The 18935-nt window shown below is 42.6% G+C and overlaps 1 protein-coding gene across 1 annotated transcript in view; it reads right to left on the bottom strand.

Annotated features, from left to right (window-relative positions):
- TRIP11 (thyroid hormone receptor interactor 11) overlaps nt 1–18935 on the bottom strand; it is a 1664886-nt gene that overhangs the window by 961178 nt on the left and 684773 nt on the right. The window contains exon 8 of the mRNA XM_044073627.1: nt 4294–4334. Coding sequence (XP_043929562.1) covers nt 4294–4334 — 41 coding nt within the window. The remainder of the gene's footprint in view (nt 1–4293; nt 4335–18935) is intronic.

An 18935-nucleotide genomic window follows, 5' to 3' on the forward strand; every position in this document is an offset into this window, starting at 1 on the left:
TCATCGCACCTTCAAAGGACCACATACATAGATCCATATATGCAGAGGTGCTCACATGTAACTTACCCAAACCTCAAAGGCCTCCCAGGTGGAGTCCTCAGAAAATATGCATGCACACAAGCAAGACAATCCCCATCACAACACAGAGCCACACCTCACTGTGTATCAACAACTCCATAACCCAGTATTCTGGTTATAGGAGACTCCACTGTGAGACATAATTATGTCCCTCTTACCAGGCTGGATAAGGGGAAGGTTACAGTTAGTTGCCTGTCAGAGGGGCCAGGATTCACCAGCCCACATAAGCACTCAGGTCACCTACCCTTAAGTACTAAAATGACTCAGTCATAGTCCATGTGGGTGCAAATGTCCTGAGCGATAACTCCTTGCACTATATGGACTGAGACATACGAGCTCACAGAATGTGTGTCACAGGCAGTTATGAGACTAGCATTGAGCGGCATTCTACCATCTCCAAGGATGATGCCACAATACCAGCAGGTACAAGCCTGGTACTGAGCAGCATCCTACAATTTCCAAGGATGATGCCACAACACCAGCAGGTATGATCCTAGCACTGAGCAGCATTCTACCATCTCCAAGGATGATGCCACAATACCAGCAAGTATGAGCCTAGCACTGTGTAGCATCCTACCATCTCCAGGGATGATGCCACAATACCAGCAGGTATGAGCCTAGCACTGAGCAGCATCCTACCACCTCCAAGGATGATGCCACAATATCAGCAGGTACGAGCCTGGCACTGAGCAGCATCCTACCATCTCCAAGGATGATGCCACAATAGCAGCAGGTATGAGCCTAGCACTGAGCAGCACTCTACCATCTCCAAGGATGATGCCACAATACCAGCAGGTACGAGCCAAGCACTGAGCAGCATTCATCCATCTCCAAGGATAATGCCACAATACCAGCAGAAAATGATTGACTTTAACAACTGGTTAAGCTACTGAAGTCATTCTAAAGGGGTCGAACACTTTGCCGGGATGATCTTCACCTGTCACCTCTAGGCTTTCAGATATTGGCCAATATATTATCCACCTCTATAGAGCCTTTTTTAGGCACTGCAAGACAAACCATCCAGCACAACAAAAGCTACTCAGAATACGCTTAAGGTGTTACTGGTCAATACTAGGAGTCAGCGAGAAGCTGCACTCCCTGGAAGTTCTCCTCACTCTGGAAAATGTTGATGTCTGTTCAGTTACTGAAACATGGTTCTAAGCCATGGAAAGGATTCTGGCAGTGCATGTCTGTAATGCCTTTCACACTTTACAACCACCCACTTGAAAGAGCAAAACAAGGAGGTGTATCTATCTAGATAAAGGATAATCATACCTCAAAACAGGTCAAACAATATGACATGGTTGAGCTACTCTATGTCCATCTAACCATGGGAAAAAAATCTATTACCATATTCTTCATACCTGAAGTGAATAGAATCACTCACCATCCGTCCCCATTCTCATGGGGTGATTTTAAACTACCCCTTCATTAAATGCGAGGCATACACAACCACTAACACGCAGGCCCAAAGATTTCTGGACTTTGTAAATTCAAATGCCCTGGAGCAGCTAGTCTGCACTCCCACTAAAAGAACAAATACCCTAGATCTGGTACTCATAAATATGGGAGAGTGCTGTACCCACCCTTTAGTGTGATGTCCTCACTGGTAAGATAAGATCACAAAGCGGTCTCCTTTGAAATAAAGGTAAAACTAGCCCCCCCCCCCCACCAAATCCCAAAACTTCTCTAAGGTAAATAGTCTTGTGTTAAGGGATGGCACAGCTAATTTCCAAGCTCCCCCAAATCTAGAAAACACAGACAGCTATGCAGAGGCATACACAAAAGCCCAGTACAATTGTATAAAAAACTACATATAAACTGCTGTACCAGACCAAAATAAACCCAGGTCATGCTGCAAAGACAAGCCACCCTGGTCGACCCCTGGTATTAATAGGCTGTACAACAAAAGAAAGAACATCCTGCCAAGAAGTAAGAGAGAATATGCACAACAGAGCAAGAAGTCCTTCATTTGTCTAAACAAGCAATTCAGGGAACTAGTCAAGTCTCTAAAAGCAGACTTCGAGGTAAAAATAGCCTCCAAAGCCAAGGATAATCATAAGGCATTTTCCACAGTCTTTAAGGGCAACACCCAACAACGTGCATAACTAGTTCTAGATCGCATCACCTATACTCAGCTGGAAGATATAGCAAATCTGCTGGCTGAAAAATTCAGCTCAAATTTAACCTCCCCACCACCCCAGTTCTTCCCCAAGAAACACCCTCCACCACTCCATCACCAGTTATCTCCAAAGAACAGGTTGCTACTGCACTCTCTAAAGCTAAAAACACTGCTTCAATAGAGCTTGACAATATACCAGGTTGCCTCAAACATCTGTCAAGCCCATTAGGATCTCTAACCACAGCCTCTGGACAGCAACAATCATCCCTCTGCATAAAGGGGGACCATCTACTGACATGGGAAATTACACACTCATAAGTTTGACTAGTCTTTTATGTAAGGCCATGGAAAGAATAATTATGGACCTGATAAATAATGACATAGGAAACCTCAGAACAATGGACCTGATTGAATTCAGCTTTGTCAAGGGATGGTCATGCCTACTGAATCTGGTGGATTTCTGAGAAAGTTACTAACGCCATAGCTGAGGGTAAAACAGTACATTCTGCCTTGCCTCAACCTGGCCAAGGCATTTGACAAAATTTCCCACTCAGGTATTATAAACAAACTTACAAAACTAGGCATAAACCCCTACATCACCAGCTGGACAGCTAACTGACTCATAAGCAGGACACATGGTTAAAATGGTGAATCCAGATCGAGCAAAAGGTTAGTTACTAGTGGTGTGCCACAGGGCTCAGTGCTGGGACCACTCCTGTTCAGAATATACTTCACTGAAGTCAAGGCTAATGCGGAAGGCCTTCATATGACAAAATTTGCTGACAACTGCAAGCTGGGGGCAACCAGTGAATCCCCCAGTGATGTAGATATCCTACAGGAGGGCGTAGATCAGACGAATGACTGGTGCCAGAACCATGGCCTAAAACGAAATGCGAATAAATGCATCATTATATCCTTTGGAAAGTCAAATACCCCTGCAATTTACAGCATCAATAGTGCACCCCTTAGAGCAGACTCAAAGGTAAGAGATCTAGGTACACAGATGGATAGTAGACGTTTGACCGCCATGTGTCTACAGTGGTGAAGAAATCCTATGTGGCACAACAAAACATGTAAAGGTATGGCATCCAGATCTGAGGAAATTATAGTCCTGCTATACTCAGCCCATATTAGACCAATAATCAAGCATAATGCAGCATTTGGCATGTACTTGACTAGGTACTTACAACAGCTGGAGTGACCCCAGAGGTTCTTCCAAAAAAAAACAAAAAAAAAATTACAGGGTGTAAACAGCATGTCCTATGCAGACAGACGAAAAGATTTACTCTGTCTCCTACAGACTATTATGGAGTTTCCTATCTCTGACCTACAAGACACTCACAAATCCAGGCCCGATGGAGCTGCTACACATGCGCAAGTCAAAGAGCATGAGAGTCACCTAATCTATGGGTCTAAATGTAGTCAGAGACTCAAACAAAACATGCTGGACAGACAGATATGCGTCTCAGAGATAGCCCCTTCTTTGGAACAGGCTTCCTATTCACATTAAAGAAGCCCATCCCTGGCCCTCTTCAAATGCAGTTTGGCTCAATGGATAGGGAACTGCAAATTTACACCTGGGGTAGTGCCTATGTCCTTTATGGGCAGGGGGAATCTGTAAGATACTCTAGGTATAGGCCACAAATCCATGTCATCCTCTTGCCCCTAAGGGTCCATATATTGGGCAAAATCTGGTTATATTGACTAGGCTTGTAAGGGCTCTCAATCAGTTAGCCTAGTGATCTCCTATGAACCTATGAATCATTGCCTGAGGAACTACAACAGCTGAAGAAGAAAGAGAAGCAAAAAGTTGTACTTCAATGCTGACCTTCATGTCGAAGTCAGACGAAGGCGTGGCCATAAACACACCATCCTTAGCACTAACAAGTACAGATGAAGGCGTGGCCATAAACACACCATCCTTAGCACTAACAATGACACATGCCAGAAAGACAGAGGCATTCATAAAAAGGAAACCGTAAAAATCAAAAAAGGAAAAACTCCCACAAAACTATGCAATGGATAAAACAATCAGGTCAACCAGCTATCGCATTACAAATGACGCATTACCCCTCCTCTTAGAACTTACTCACTTTGCTGAATCTGTTCAGACGTGCTATTTCCGCCTCTGCATCTGTAGAAATAAAACAAAACAAAATAAAATGTTTTTTTTTCCAAACCACTCTCCAAGAGTTTAATTTTATGAGACATGATTTTGTACATCACTCATTTTCTAAATAGATCCAGTAAAGTGCATACAATGATGCTATGCTTATGCTAAGCAAAGTTTCTAGTAACACTGCTAAACATTTTATGCTTGTGACCCTGCCGCCCCCTTCAGCATAAACGTGCTGAATACAAGACCCTTTTTGCGATGCACCTATGCAAACACCATGCCCACCTTGAAAGATGCACAGCTTCTTAACTAAAAATAACAAGAACACATTAGTTTAGGCCACTTAAGCTATCAAGGTAGATTAACACCCCTCTTTCTCTACTCATTCTCATATGGACTTTCGATGGGTGATGGTTTAATTTTCTTTATGCAATGAATGCTGATTTATACCACCTCCTCCGCCTTCATAAAACCAAAACTCTAATACCTATTTCATAAGACTTTAACCTCCATCACAGGATTAAACTTGCTGACGTAGTAATGTCTTAACACAATGCATCCCATTTCTCTGGAAAATAGTCCTCATTACATATCAAACAGAGCAACTACCCATCTGCCTTCATAACCAAGACACACAACTGGATGGCAACCCGTTACTTTACTTCATGAGCTCAGAGGAATAATCGATCAACTAGCAATAAATAATAAGTAAACATTAGGGTGTTCTGGCCAAGCTACTGGACGGCTGTCTGCACGTACGCTTAGTACTTATCTATGAAAAGCAAGAATGCAATGAGCTGCAGATGTATAACTATACATGTTAAAGGTCACACGATCTAAATGCAGAACACTGTTGCAACAAGAAGCATTTCACAATATTCCAGAAGACCAATCGTACCGAAGAGTTTCACCCTAGTCATCTTTATGCCTTATGACTTGCACAGGAAGCATACGTTTGACGTATGGCACCTACAAGATAGAAAGGCTCTGGTATGCTGGTCAGACGTTGGGCTATCTTTGGCAGGAGATAACTTATGTGAAGAATACTGCAACAGTGATATGTAAGGACATTAGCACAAGCTGTGCGTTGATCCTCAAAAGCCTGCAGAGGAGTGCCCACTTCAATGGCAAGAAAGCTCTAAAGGGCTTGGCACTCAAACCTGTCTTTTTAGTCAGCTCAGCTTAGGCAGACTGAAGGTGTGGGCACTTGAGATGGTGGCTGGCTGTAATATCCTTGGCAGGCCATAACTCATACAGCTAAGGCTACTGCAGTAGTGATCAAGATGATGAAATTCTAATCTTTAATACTACAACAGTGAAGGTAATCCCCTAAAAAGATGCTGCCAGTGATCAGAGAACACAAGAAGGTAATGTTTTAATCTTTGAGCAGATCACTGTAAATTGTCAAGAAAGCTGAGAGAGTAGTTCACATTTCTAGAAGGTACATCAAGCCTCAACAGAAAAGGTTTTGTCACACATACCTTCCTTACCTGGCACTATTTATAATCACAAAGCAACACAGTGTATTTAACACTGAGAAGGTACAATGACTTCTAATGACAGACAATGTGGGATATTCCAACAAACAAAACTAGCTGGCCTTACTCTTTCATACACATTAAGTATGATCTCTGATGGTCTTGATTGCCTTAAGAGATCCTATGGCCTTTGACTATCTGTCTCTCACAGCACAGCAGGGTAAGCAAACACGTGCCTACAATTACATGTTAAAAATAAACACTAATACACCAACAAAGGAGCATATACATTAAAACAAAGACTCCTACATGTATGAATAAACTGCAACTCACTTTCAAGCAGTGTAGCTTTGTAACTACTCTCGAAAGCAGCCTAAATAGACACAATCATAACTGCAAATGACTTCCTGCAATTTACTTTTCTTTTTCTGATTGGGTTAGTCCGACTAGGCTGGTGGCCACCTTTTTTTGCTGAATGTATGCTGCTCATACGTATTTATGAACTGTTGAACTTTCAGCTTATTTTCTGCTGTACAACTGTTTGAAAATTGTATTGTAACATGTTATTTTTGTGAAAATTCATGTGGAGCTTTTCTCCCCAAGCCTCCGCTGAAAAGTGGCTCTGCCCAGCCAGATCATCTTAGTAAATAAATGTGAATAAATTTCAGAGAAGACCTAGTTTATATTCATATAGACCAGGGAAAAATTAGGTCCAGGGAACTTCCCCTACTTGTTTTGATAACTGCCATGGGATCCTTTATATCCACAGAAGCATCCACCAAACTCAGGCAGATGGTGCCTCGGTTTAACATCTCATCTGACAGATGGCACATTCAAATGCAGCACCCCCTTATGCTGCAGTGTCATTACAGGAAAATAAATAATGCAGCACCCCATTATGCTGCAGTGTCATTAAAAGAAAATAAATATGCAGCACCCCATTATGCTGCAGTGTCATTAAAAGAAAATAAATATGCAGCACCCCCTTATTCTGCAGTGTCACTACGGGAAAATAAATAATGCAGCACCCCATTATGCTGCAGTGTCATTAAAAGAAAATAAATATGCAGCACCCCATTATGCTGAAGTGTCATTAAAAGAAAATAAATATGCAGCACCCCATTATGCTGCAGTGTCATTAAAAGAAAATAAATATGCTGCACCCCATTATGCTGCAGTGTCATTAAAAGAAAATAAATATGCAGCACCCCATTATGCTGCAGTGTCATTACGGGAAAATAAATATGCAGCACCCCATTATGCTGCAGTGTCATTAAAAGAAAATAAATATGCAGCACCCCATTATGCTGAAGTGTCACTAAAAGAAAATAAATATGCAGCACCCCATTATGCTGCAGTGTCATTAAAAGAAAATAAATATGCAGCACCCCATTATGCTGCAGTGTCATTAAAAGAAAATAAATATGCAGCACCCCATTATGCTGAAGTGTCATTATGGGAAACTAAATCCAACCACATGGGTGGGAATAGAGCCCATAGCCTTCTGATCTTCCAGCATCAAAGGCAAGTGTGGTCCCTGCTGAGACACTAACTAAATATCAAGTTTCCTGATGACCAAAAGGCTGTAAGCTTGCTAACTAAACTTATTGTACTGAGACAGTATCAATGGAGCTCTGCATGTTCTGGGACATGTTTACAGCTCTATCCCACCACTGGATTTGGCTCCCATGGCATTACCTGGGCTGGAGAGAACAGAAAAGAAACTGAACTCCCAAAAAGCACTTGCTCAATACTACTGATTAGGCCAAGGCAGCCTAAAGCTGCAGACAGCACCTTTCCACACATTTAGATGAGCTGCTGCATAGACAGGACAAAAGGTGGAGGTGTCCGAGTTTACAGAAAAAACAAACTCCTCAAGGCTGGTCAAATAGTATAATGTGCTTGGGCTTCCCCATGTCCAAATTACCACAGGCAAAGTCCTGCATCATATACCTGCAAGTTACAGATCCCTCTTTTTGAGCTAAGAATCTCAGAGCACATACTTGTACTGGAGGCACTCCCCAGTCAAACTAACACCATATACATGGGCAGCCTTAACTACTCCACTATTGTAGTAAACTGTGGATTATACACTACCCAAAACAAGCAGGCCCAGAGATTTCTGGACTTTAAAAACACAAACGCCTAGGACTAGCTAGTCCATATGCCCATCAGGGGCACTAACATGCTTGACATGGTCTTCACAAATATTGGAGAACGTTGCACCCTTCTTCGTGTAATCTCATCAGTGGTCAGGTCAGACTATAAAGCTGACTCCTTTGAAATAAAAATTAAACCTGGGACCCCAGTTAACCCTGGAATTTTAACAGTTATTCTAAGGCAAGCTTCCTACTATAAGGTGAAACCCCTGACAAAATTTCAAGCCCCTCCCCCCCAAATCCTGTTTATGCTGAACTGTACACAGAAACCCTGTACAAGCATGTAAATGGGTGCATAGAGACAGCGGTACCCATCTAGAATAAGCACAAGACAAACAAAAATTTGTGATAAAACTAGCATCCCAGCCAAGGACAATCACAAGGCATTCTTCAGCTATGTCCGCAGCCTAAATGGCAACACACAACCATGTGTTAAACCAATTTTAAATGGAGCCACTTAGAGCAGGAAGGTACAGGAAATACACTGGCTGATAAATTACACTTCTCAGGAAATACCCTCAAACACAATTCCCCCAATTATCACTAGGGAACAGGTCCCCAAAGTACCACAAGGCCAATAACACTGCATTATCCCAGGGTGCTTCATTAATCGTACGAAACATTGCCTATCAGGACCCATTAGAATCACTAATTAACTGTAGCCGCCAGAAAAGCTTTGTGCTAAGAGAATGAAAGATGGCAATTATCATTCCTGTGCACACCGGCAGGCCATCTATGGACACCGGTAACTAAAGACTCATAAGTCTGACTGCTCTCATATGCAAAACCATTGAAAGAATTATCATGGAAACGATACACAATGGCATAGGGAACCTCCAGACACTGCATCCAACCCAGTTTGGCTTGTTGAAGGCAGGTCATGCCTGCTCAACCTGATGGGAATCTTCAAGAAGTTACCAAAGCAATGAATAAATGAAAAAAGTACAGTTGTGTACACTTACCATAAATGTAGATGTTAGCATGTATTCACTGTTGCACTCATCACTTGTGGGTTTTCCCTGCTGTGGTAGCCCTTGGCCGGCCCGAATACCAGAGTCAATGTTTTTCTGCGTCGGCTGCTGTCGCCTGTAGTCAGGTCATCAGTGTTATAATGCAAGGCAGCCAACACCATTCCATCAGCTTTTCTTCCTCTAACCAGTCAGAAGCCCAAGGAAATTTGGTAAAGTGGTCCTGGTGACTAAAAGCCACCGTGAGAAGCTTATGTCCCCCTAAGGAAAGAGGATATAAGGTGGAAGGAGGGAGGGAAACCTGGACTGCAAAAGTGAATACACTGGAACATTTACATTTATGGTAAGTGTACATAACTGTACGATGTTCTTCGTGTTTCACTGTTGCAGTCATCACCTGTGGGATTTCCAAAGCTGAGGAGAGGGGTGGAAGGATTAGTTAGAGACAGTACAGATGTGTACGCTTACCATAAATGTAGATGTTTGAGTGTATTCACTGTTGCAGTCATTACATTTGCGTTATCTGCCTGCAGGTAGCCCTCAGCCGGCCTGAATATCAAAGTCTTGGATTCCTGCGTCGGATGCTGTCTCTTCCTCTATGACGTCAGGGGTATAAAACATGCAGCCGATGCCATTACATCAGCTTTTCTTGCCCCAGATGTCAGGTGCCCCCATAATGGGAAGCAAGTATATGTTAGGATACACCTCCAACAAAAAGCAAATACACCAGAAAGCTTAAGTACACCAAACAAGAAAGAAGGTAGAGCCAAGAGAAGTCAGGGGGCTGGAGGGAAGAGAACCAGAACTGCAACAGTGAATACACTCGAACATCTACATTTATGGTAAATGCACACAACTGTACTATGTTCTTCGTGTTTCACTGTTGCAGTCATTACATTTGGGTTGATTCCCAAAGCTAAGGAAGGGAGGAGGAAGTTAGAGAGCATTAGGACCAGCTATTAAGACCTGCAAGACTGCAATGGCAAAACCAGCTCTGGATTTAGAAAAAATAGGCATGTGGTAATGCTTGGTGAAGGTATGTACAGAGCTCCAGGTAGCAGCTTCTAGGATGTCCCTGGTAGGGACTCCTCTGAGGAAGGCTGTAGAGGTAGATGCAAACCCTGGTGGAATGTGATCTTATCCCCTGTGAGTAGTTTTTCCATAGTGCTTATAGCAGAAATGAATGCAATGGGCTATCCATTTAGAAATGGTTTGCTTTGAAATGGCCTTCCCCCTCTGCCCCTGCAGCAAAGCCAACTAGCTGTTCAGATTTTCTGATAGGCTTGGTCATGTCCAAATAAAATCTAAGTTCTCTGTGCACGTCCAAAGAGTGCAGTATTCGTTCACCTTTGTTTTGTGGGTTCGGGAAAAATGTAGGCAAATGAATGGACTGATTTAGGGCCACACTAGACACCACCTTGGGCATAAAGGAAGGATTGGTCCTAAGGGAAACCCTGTCTACGTGGAAGATAATGAAGGGCTCCACTGCCATGAGGGCCTGTAATTCAGACACTTTTCTTACTGAAGTGATGGCTAGAAGGAAGGCTGTTTTCCAAGAAAGGAATTTCAACTCTGCAGTTGCAGCTGGTTCAAATGGAGGGAGAGTAAGCTTTTCCAATACAAAGTTAAAGTCCCAGGCTGGAGTAGGGGCTCACCTGGGGGGGGGGGGGGTTGTAAATTTTTGGCCCCTCTGAGGACCTGCTTTAGGAGGGGGTGAGAGAAGAGGGGTGGTTCAGTATTATAATGTGCTGAAATGGCAGAGGCATGAATTTTATTTGACGAGAAGGAAAGGCCATTGTGGAGCATTTCTGTTAAGTACTGAAAAATATGAGGTAAGCTGGGCACTGTTGTGGCCATCCCCTGAGTTTGGCTCCAGGAACAGTATCTTTTCCACTTTTCAGCATAAGAATTTCTAGTGCTAGGCCTCCTTGCTTCCAGAATAACATCAAACACCTGCTTACTGAGGGATATTATTCGAGAGCTCAAGGGATTAGCCAGGCTGCAAGGTTCAGGATTTGAAGCTGAGGGTGCAGAATCTGGCCCGCCTGCTGGGACAGCAGGGAAGGTGTCTGAGGTAGGTGCCATGGCTCCAGCAGTATCATACTGCGCAAGAGGGGGTACCAATGCTGGCGTGGCCAGTCTGGTGCAATAAGTATTGTCCTTGGTTTGTCCTGTTTGATCTTTAGCAGAACCTTCGAGAGGAGAGGCAGAGGGGGGAGGCATAAACCGAGAGGCTTTCCCAGGTAAAGGACAGGGCATCCACTTTCCAAGCTTGACAGTGGCGAGTTCTTGTGCACAATTTGTCCAATTGGTAGTTCTGGGGGAGGCAAACAGGTCTATTTCTGGAGTCCCCCATTTGTTCCTCAAGAGGTTGAATATTTTTGGTTCCAGTTTCCACTCATGTGGGTCCATGCGATTTCTGCTTAAGTCATCTGCCAGTGAATTTAGCTTGTCTGGCAGGAATTGAGCTTGTAGGTGCACTTGGTAGCTCAAGGCTGTGTTCCACAGAGCCATGGCTAGTCTGCAGAGAGGGCACGAGTGGGTTCCCCCCTGCTTGTTTATGTACCACATAACTGTGGTGTTGTATGTCTTTACCAATATTTGTCCTGGAAGGATGTGGCCCTTGAAGGCTGTCAGGGAATTCTGTACAGCTAACATTTCTTTTTGGTTGATATGCAGGTGCATCTGACTTGGGTTCCATTTGCCCTGAATGCACTGCCCTGCCAAGTGAGCCCCCCCCCCATGCATAGTCTGATGCGTCTGTTGTTAGGGTTTGGGAGGCAAGGGGTAAACTGAAAGGGAGCCCCTTGTTGAGGTGGCAGGCCTCTGCCCACCAAACTCTGTCTTTATACAAGGAATGACAGGAACTGTTGTTTCCAGGTCCTGAGAATGTTGGCACCATAGGCTTTTTAGATACCATTGTAGTTTCCTCATATGCAGCTTTGCATATGGAATTAGTAGAATGCAAGAGGGCTTGCATAATTTTCCTTGCAGATAGCTGGGTCTTTGTGGCCAGTAGTTTGAAGTAGGCTGTCAAATAAACTTGTTTCTCTGGCGTGAGGAAAGCCATCTGGGAAGTTGTGTTCAAGCTTGCTCCCAGGAATAAAATATGTTGGCAGGGTACTAAGTGAGATTTATTTTTGTTTATCGTGTGCCCCCAGTGAGGTTAGGTTTCTTTACAAATGCCAGATGTTTTAATAGCAAGTCCTGGCTTTCTGCCTGAATCAGACAATCGTCCAGGTATGGGTATATCTGAATATTTCTCTGCCTGCAAAATGCAATGGCTGGAGCTAGACACTTTGTGAATACCCTGGGTGCAGTGGATAAGCCAAAGGGAAGTGCAGAGAACTGATAGTGCATGGAGCCTGCTCTGAAGTGTAGGTATTTCCTGCAAGATTCCCTTATTCGAATGTGCAGGTAAGCTTTCTTTAAGTCTAAGGTTGCCAACCAGGCATCTTTGCCAGCATAGGGAGCAGCTGTTGAAGTGTTAGCATTTTGAATTTTGGGATTACCAAAAAGGTGTTTATAAAAGAGAGGTCCAGGATAGGACATCAGGAGCTGTCTTTTCTGGGTACCAGGAAAAGTCTTGAGTAAAAACCTTGTCCCCTTTCTTCTGCTGGGACAGGTTGAATAGCCCTGATACTTAGAAGAGAGAGAACCTGCTGTGGAGCCTCTGCCCACTGATTTGGGGTTAGGTCTGGCCAACCGTTTGGAGTTGGTAAGGTGTGGAAGTGGAATCTGTATCCTTGGAAAACTATATTGAAAATCCATTTGTCCTGGATAATGAGTTCCTAGTTTTTTGCATGCAGGACGAGCTTTCCTCCTAAGGGAGTAGTCAGTTGAGCAGGGCTTGGAAGAGTTAAGGTTAAGTCATTGTGACATTTTTCCATAGGGGGGTGTCTTACTACTTCCAGCTTTGGAAGTGGGAGCCCCCCACTGCTTAGGCCTGTGTGTAGCCTGAGACTGTAACCTAGGTGGACTGTTGTTCTGGGTTTGGACTGAGAAGCCCTGGAAGAGACTGGAAAGGACCAATTCTTAGAAGGCCAATGCCTACTAAATCTGGGAGGCTGTACTTGCAGGAAATCTTTAACAGTTTGCATAGATTTAGCTTTTTCCTCCATCTTTTTAAGGACTTCTGCATTGTTGCCAAGCAGACGGTCTTGGTTTAAGAGAGCATTCAGTAATTTAGCTTTAACATAATCTGACAAGTTTTGTTCCTTAAGCCAAGCATAGCTTCTAAGTACAGACCCTGTGACAGAAGCCCTGCAAGATGCTTCTAAAGAGTCAAAACCACATTGCAAAGTATGTTTACCAACTTGTTCAGCGGAATGCATTAAATCCTGTAATTCTTTATGTTCAGCACAGTCAGGAATCATCACTTTCTGTTTAAGTAGTCCCAAAATATGCTGCTGATACTTTATATGAAACTGGCAATTTAAGGCCCTAATGGCCAAAGTAGCAAAAGTGTATACCTTCTTACCCCATCTGTCCAAGGCCCTGGAATCTCTATCAGAGGGGGCAGGGTTTTTGGCAGCAGTAGTCTTAATACCCTTTGATCCTGGGAAATGGTCTCCGGATCTGCAATAGGATTCTTAGAGAGGAACTTGTGAGAGTCAGGTACTCTAATACCTGTCAGGTTTTCTGGGAGCTGGAGGTAATGTGTCTGGGGCCAGGCTAGATTCCAAGAAGGCATCATCTACAATGTCCAGAACAGGAGGGACAGCTAAGGGCCTGTGTTGAGGGAGGAGTAAGAATTACCCAAGTCTCTCTTTGGAATCTGAGTAATCCTGTCTTTCCCAGCAGAAATGCTCCCTACAAGTTTGCAAGGTTTCACCAAAAGAAAAATCTTCTGGAGGGGCAGCAGAGGGAATGAAATCCTCTGCATCAGAATCCTCATAGGTAGACAAGGGCAAATCCTGGACATCAGAAGAAACAGAAATTTCAGAATCCTGATCAGAAGAATCAGAAGGAAAACCAGTTCTAGGTCTCTTAGAGGGGGAAGGCTGGCTTCCCCTAATTAAATTAATAAGGTCTTCAGCCATTCTAAGCATTGTTTTTTAGGCATATGGGCTTGACCATGCGGTCTGAATAGTAAAATAAAGAAGTTGCAGAGTTCCACGACAGATTTACCTTTTATTTATACAAAAAGAGAGTAAGCGCTTTCGCGATCTACCCAGATCGCTTCTTCAGACTGTATTACAATGTCATCTTATCTAACCAAGCATTTTAAACCTTCAGTCATTAGCACATCGCAGTTAATTAATCACAATTACCTAATTAAAACATGGGAGTGGTTCCCTTTCAATAAAAACTTTTTAAAAATCCAAAACTTCTTACTTTGCCATTCTTTTTGTATCAGCTTATATCTAAACAAAATACTTATAAAAACAGCTCAGTACATATGATACAATAGAAACATAAAATGTTAATAAAAAATATTAGCCAAACATTACCTATGAAAATGCATGTATATATATGTGCATATTATAATATAGGCCTAACTAAGCTAGATCACAACCATTTGGCAGACAAAATTCTTAATTTCATTTAATATACTTGAATTCATCATAAATATAGACATAAAGCAAAGGCAACATATTATATAATAAGGCATGGATATATTTAAATGTCATATTAAAAACATAAACAAACATTTAGTGCTTCAAATGTCGTGCTCTAAGGAAGGGTTTAAGTGATACCGCATCATTTATTCCTGGATGTTTATCTGCACTTAATTTTATAATCCACTTCTGTTCTAGTTCTTCAGTTTTATTTTTTATATCACCTCCTCTAAGGCCTTTCTTAACTACCTCAAGCACAAATAATTTAAAATTATGATCTTTCCCTTCTTTTTGAATATGTTTGGCTAGATCATTAGTTTCTTCACCTGTCGCAATGTCTCTCGTATGTTCTAGAATACGTTCTTTTAGCATCCTATTTGTTTTACCTATATAGTATGCTTTGCATATTTGACAAAAACTGACATACTATGTCCGTAGTTCTACAGTCTGCATATATATTTGCTTCTATTTTAAATTTACTCACTGGATGAAAAAAGGTAGTGCAGGAAAAAATATATCTGCATAATATATCTGCATGCTATACATTTTCTACAGGGTTAAGTACCTTTCCTCTGTGATGTAACTTCATGTATAGTATTATGTGATTTATAGCATAGCTGCCTTTTTAAAGACTTTTTATTAATGAAAGAAAAGTGTGGTGCAGAGTCTATTACTGTTTCTAAATCCTTGGATGCAGTTAGAATATTCCAATTCTTTTTAAAAACATTACAAAACACATTTATATCGCTGGCATAAGTAATAGGGAAACGTAGTCTTGTATCATTGTGTTGTCTATCCTTTGTCTCTTGATTTTCTATTCCCTCTGAGAAATAAGGATGGCCTTTCATTCCTCTTACTGCCAGTGTTTCATTGACACATGCATCTATTTCAGAGTTGGAATAGCCTCTACTAATAAACTCATCCTTCAATATTTCTGTTGCTTGCTTAAGTTCACTGTCACTGTTGTATATTCTCATATTCCTAATCAACTGTCCTTTCAAGACATTTCTACTAACGTCTGGGATGCATACTACTTTTATGCAGTAGGCAATTTTTCCTTGTCCGTTTCCTATATAAACTAGTTTTCATCTCTCTTAATCCAGATTTTTCAACCATAACATCCAAGAATTCAATTTTATCATAAGAATATTTGTGAGTAAATTTCAAAAAGTTTGTTGTTGTATGCAAATAATCTATGAAGTCGTTTAATTCAGTTTCTGACTTCCCCCATAAAATCAAACGGTCGTCCAAAAATCGTGTATACCATAGCACATGTTTGCTATACTCATGTCCTTGCAGTAAGCATGTGTTTTCCCATTGTACCAAAGCTAGACTGGCGTAGCTATTGGCACAAGCAGTGCCCATAGCTACGCCTATCTTTTGTAAATAATAGTTGTCACCAAAATTAAAAAAGTACAGTTTTGTACCTACCATAAATGTAGATGTTCGAGTGTATACACTGCTGCAGTCATTACACTTGGGTTATCTGCCATCAGGCGGTTCCCCAGTCGGCCTGAGTTCCAAAGTCTAGGACCAGCGTCGGTTGCTGTTGCCTCCTCCCTACCGTCAGTGCGACAGGGGTATATAAGATGCAGCCGACGCTATTTTCTTCAGTTTTTCTTGCTCCAGATGTCAGGTGCCTGTAAATAGTAGGCAATTCCAATTGCTAATAAAACATACATAAGAAAAGCAAAAAACAACTTACAGCTACCAGCAAATACTCCCCATAGGTAGTAAGGGTAGAAGAGATAGGTATGTACCAGCCAGTAAGAGGGGAAGGAGGGAGGGTAACCTGGACTGCAGCAGTGTATACACTCGAACATCTACATTTATGGTAGGTACAAAACTGTACTATATTCATCATGTTACACTGCTGCAGTCATTACACTTGGGTAGAATCCCAAAGCTGAGGTAGGGTGGCTGGTTCTATAAGGCATTAGGGGTGGCTATAAGGCCCTGCAGCACTGCAGTGGCGAAGCCAGCTCTGGATTTAGAGTATAGAGGCAGATGGTAATGCTTGAAGATATGTACAGAACTCCAAGTTGCTGCTTCCAAAATATCCTTGGTAGGTACTCCCCTGAGGTAGGCAGTTAAAGTGGCTGTTGCCCTGGTGGAGTGAGATCTAATGCTGCTAGGTAGAGGTATTCCATGGTATGTGTAGCAGAAACGTATACAATGTCCTATCCATTTTGAAACAGTCTGTTTTGAAATGGCTGTTCCCTGTGCTCCTGCAGTATATGCTACCAATAATTGCTCAGATTTTCTGAAAGCTTTGGTTTTGTCAAAATAGAAGCGTAACTGCCTGTGAATGTCCAAAGAGTGCAGTAATCTCTCTCCTTTATTCTGTGGTTTAGGATAAAAAGTTGGTAGGTGAATAGTTTGGTTTAGAGCCACACTGGATACCACCTTTGGCATAAACGTAGGGTTAGCTCTTAAAGACACCCTGTCCTGGTGGAAAATGAGGAAAGGTTCCACTGCCATTAGTGCCTGCAATTCTGAAACTCTTCGTGCTGATGTTATTGCCAGGAGCAGAGCAGTTTTCCAAGAGATATATTTTAATTCTGCTGTGTTAGCTGGCTCAAAAGGAGGTAAAGTTAGTTTTTCCAAAACAAAGTTGAGGTCCCAAGTTGGAGTAGGTGCTCTACAGGGTGGTCTTATGTTTTTAGCCCCTCTGAGGTACTGTTTTAACAGAGGATTAGAGAAAATTGGTGGATCCATGTTGTAATGAGCAGAGATGGCAGAGGCGTGGATCTTGATGGATGAGAAGGAGAGGCCTTTGTCCAGCATCTCCGTAAAGTATTGTAGTATCTGAGGAATGTTTGGGACAAGAGGTTCAAGGCTGTGAGCTTGGTTCTAGGCACAGAATCTCTTCCATTTATCCAAAAAGGCTTTCCTGGTACTAGGCCTTCTGGCCTCCAGAATGACATCCATAACAGCTTTGGAGAGAGGCATTGCTTGCTTGACTAAGGAATCTTCCATGCAGCTAGGTTTAAGGTCTTTAGCTGGCTGTGTAGTATTTGATTGTTGTGCTGAGTCAGCAGATGTGGGATTTGAGGCAAAATCCAGGGTGGTTCTTGTGCTAAGCTCCTTAAGATTGGGTACCAGTGCTGGTGTGGCCAGTCTGCTGCAATCAGGATCATCTTTGGCTCTTCTTGCCTGGCTTTTATGACTACCTTTGGCAGGAGAGGTAGTGGTGGGAAAGCATATACTTAGGTTCTCCCAGCTGAATGAGAGGACATCCAGTTTCCATGCTTGTGGATGGTAACTCCTTGTGCAGAATTTTTGTATCTGGCAGTTTATTGGGGATGCAAACAGATCTATGTCTGGGCTCCACCATTTCTGTGTTATCATTCTGAATATTTGTGGATTCAATTCCCATTCGTGGGGATCCATGATGATTCTGCTTAAGTCATCTGCCAGCGTGTTTTTCTGTCCTGGCAGGAATTGTGCTAGCAGATGAACTTGAAGGTTTATAGCTGTGTTCCACAAGGTCATGGCTTGTCTGCATAGGGGGTAGGAGTGAGGACCCCCTTGCTTGTTTATGTACCACATAACTGTGGTGTTGTCTGTCTTTAGCAGTAGTTGTCCTGGATGCAGCAGGTTCTTGAAAGCTATAAGGGCATTTTGTACAGCTAGCATCTCTTTTTGATTGATGTGAAGATGCCTTTGTTCTGCGGGCCACGTGCCCTGAATACATTTGCCTGCCATGTGTGCTCCGCAGGCATAATCCGATGCATCTGTTGTCAGTGTTTGCCTGGCTGTGGGTTGTGTAAAAGGCTGTCCCTTGTTGAGGTGACAAGCTTGAGCCCACCACTGACACTTCTGTTGAATGCAAAGGATTAGTGGTATAACTGTTTCCAAACTTTGACAGTGTTGAGACCATACATTCTTTAGGTACCATTGTAGTTTCCTCATATGCAGTCTGGCATATGGAATTAGTAGTATGCAGGATGCCATGTAACCCAAGGCATGCAGAATTTTTCTTGCAGGGAGTTGGGTATTTGTTGCCATCAATTGAAAGTATTGAGTCAGTTGTCCTTGCTTGTCTGGCGTGAGATGAGCCATCTGGGCTGTTGTGTTCAAGCTGGCACCCAGGAATATAATCTCTTGTGAGGGCACTAGTTTTGATTTCTTTTCATTTAACGTGTACCCCAGGCAACTTAATAACTCTTTTACAAACGGCAGATGCTTTAGAAGAATGTCCTTGCTCTCTGCTTTAATCAGGCAGTCGTCCAGGTACGGATAAATTTGAATTCCTTTCTGTCTGAAAAATGCAATTGCTGGTGCCAGGCACTTTGTGAAGACCCTGGGTGCAGCAGATAAGCCAAATGGCAGTGCAGAGAATTGGTGGTGCATTGAACCTGCTATGAATCTGAGGTATCTTCTGCAGTTTTGTCTGATTGGACCTCAAGGAGGCATACCTGCATGTCCCTAAGTCACGAGCCAAGCTTTC

Source organism: Protopterus annectens, chromosome 6.part0, assembly GCF_019279795.1.
Source record: "Protopterus annectens isolate FY-2018-M chromosome 6.part0, PAN1.0, whole genome shotgun sequence".
NCBI classification, from domain to species: Eukaryota; Metazoa; Chordata; order Ceratodontiformes; family Protopteridae; genus Protopterus; species Protopterus annectens.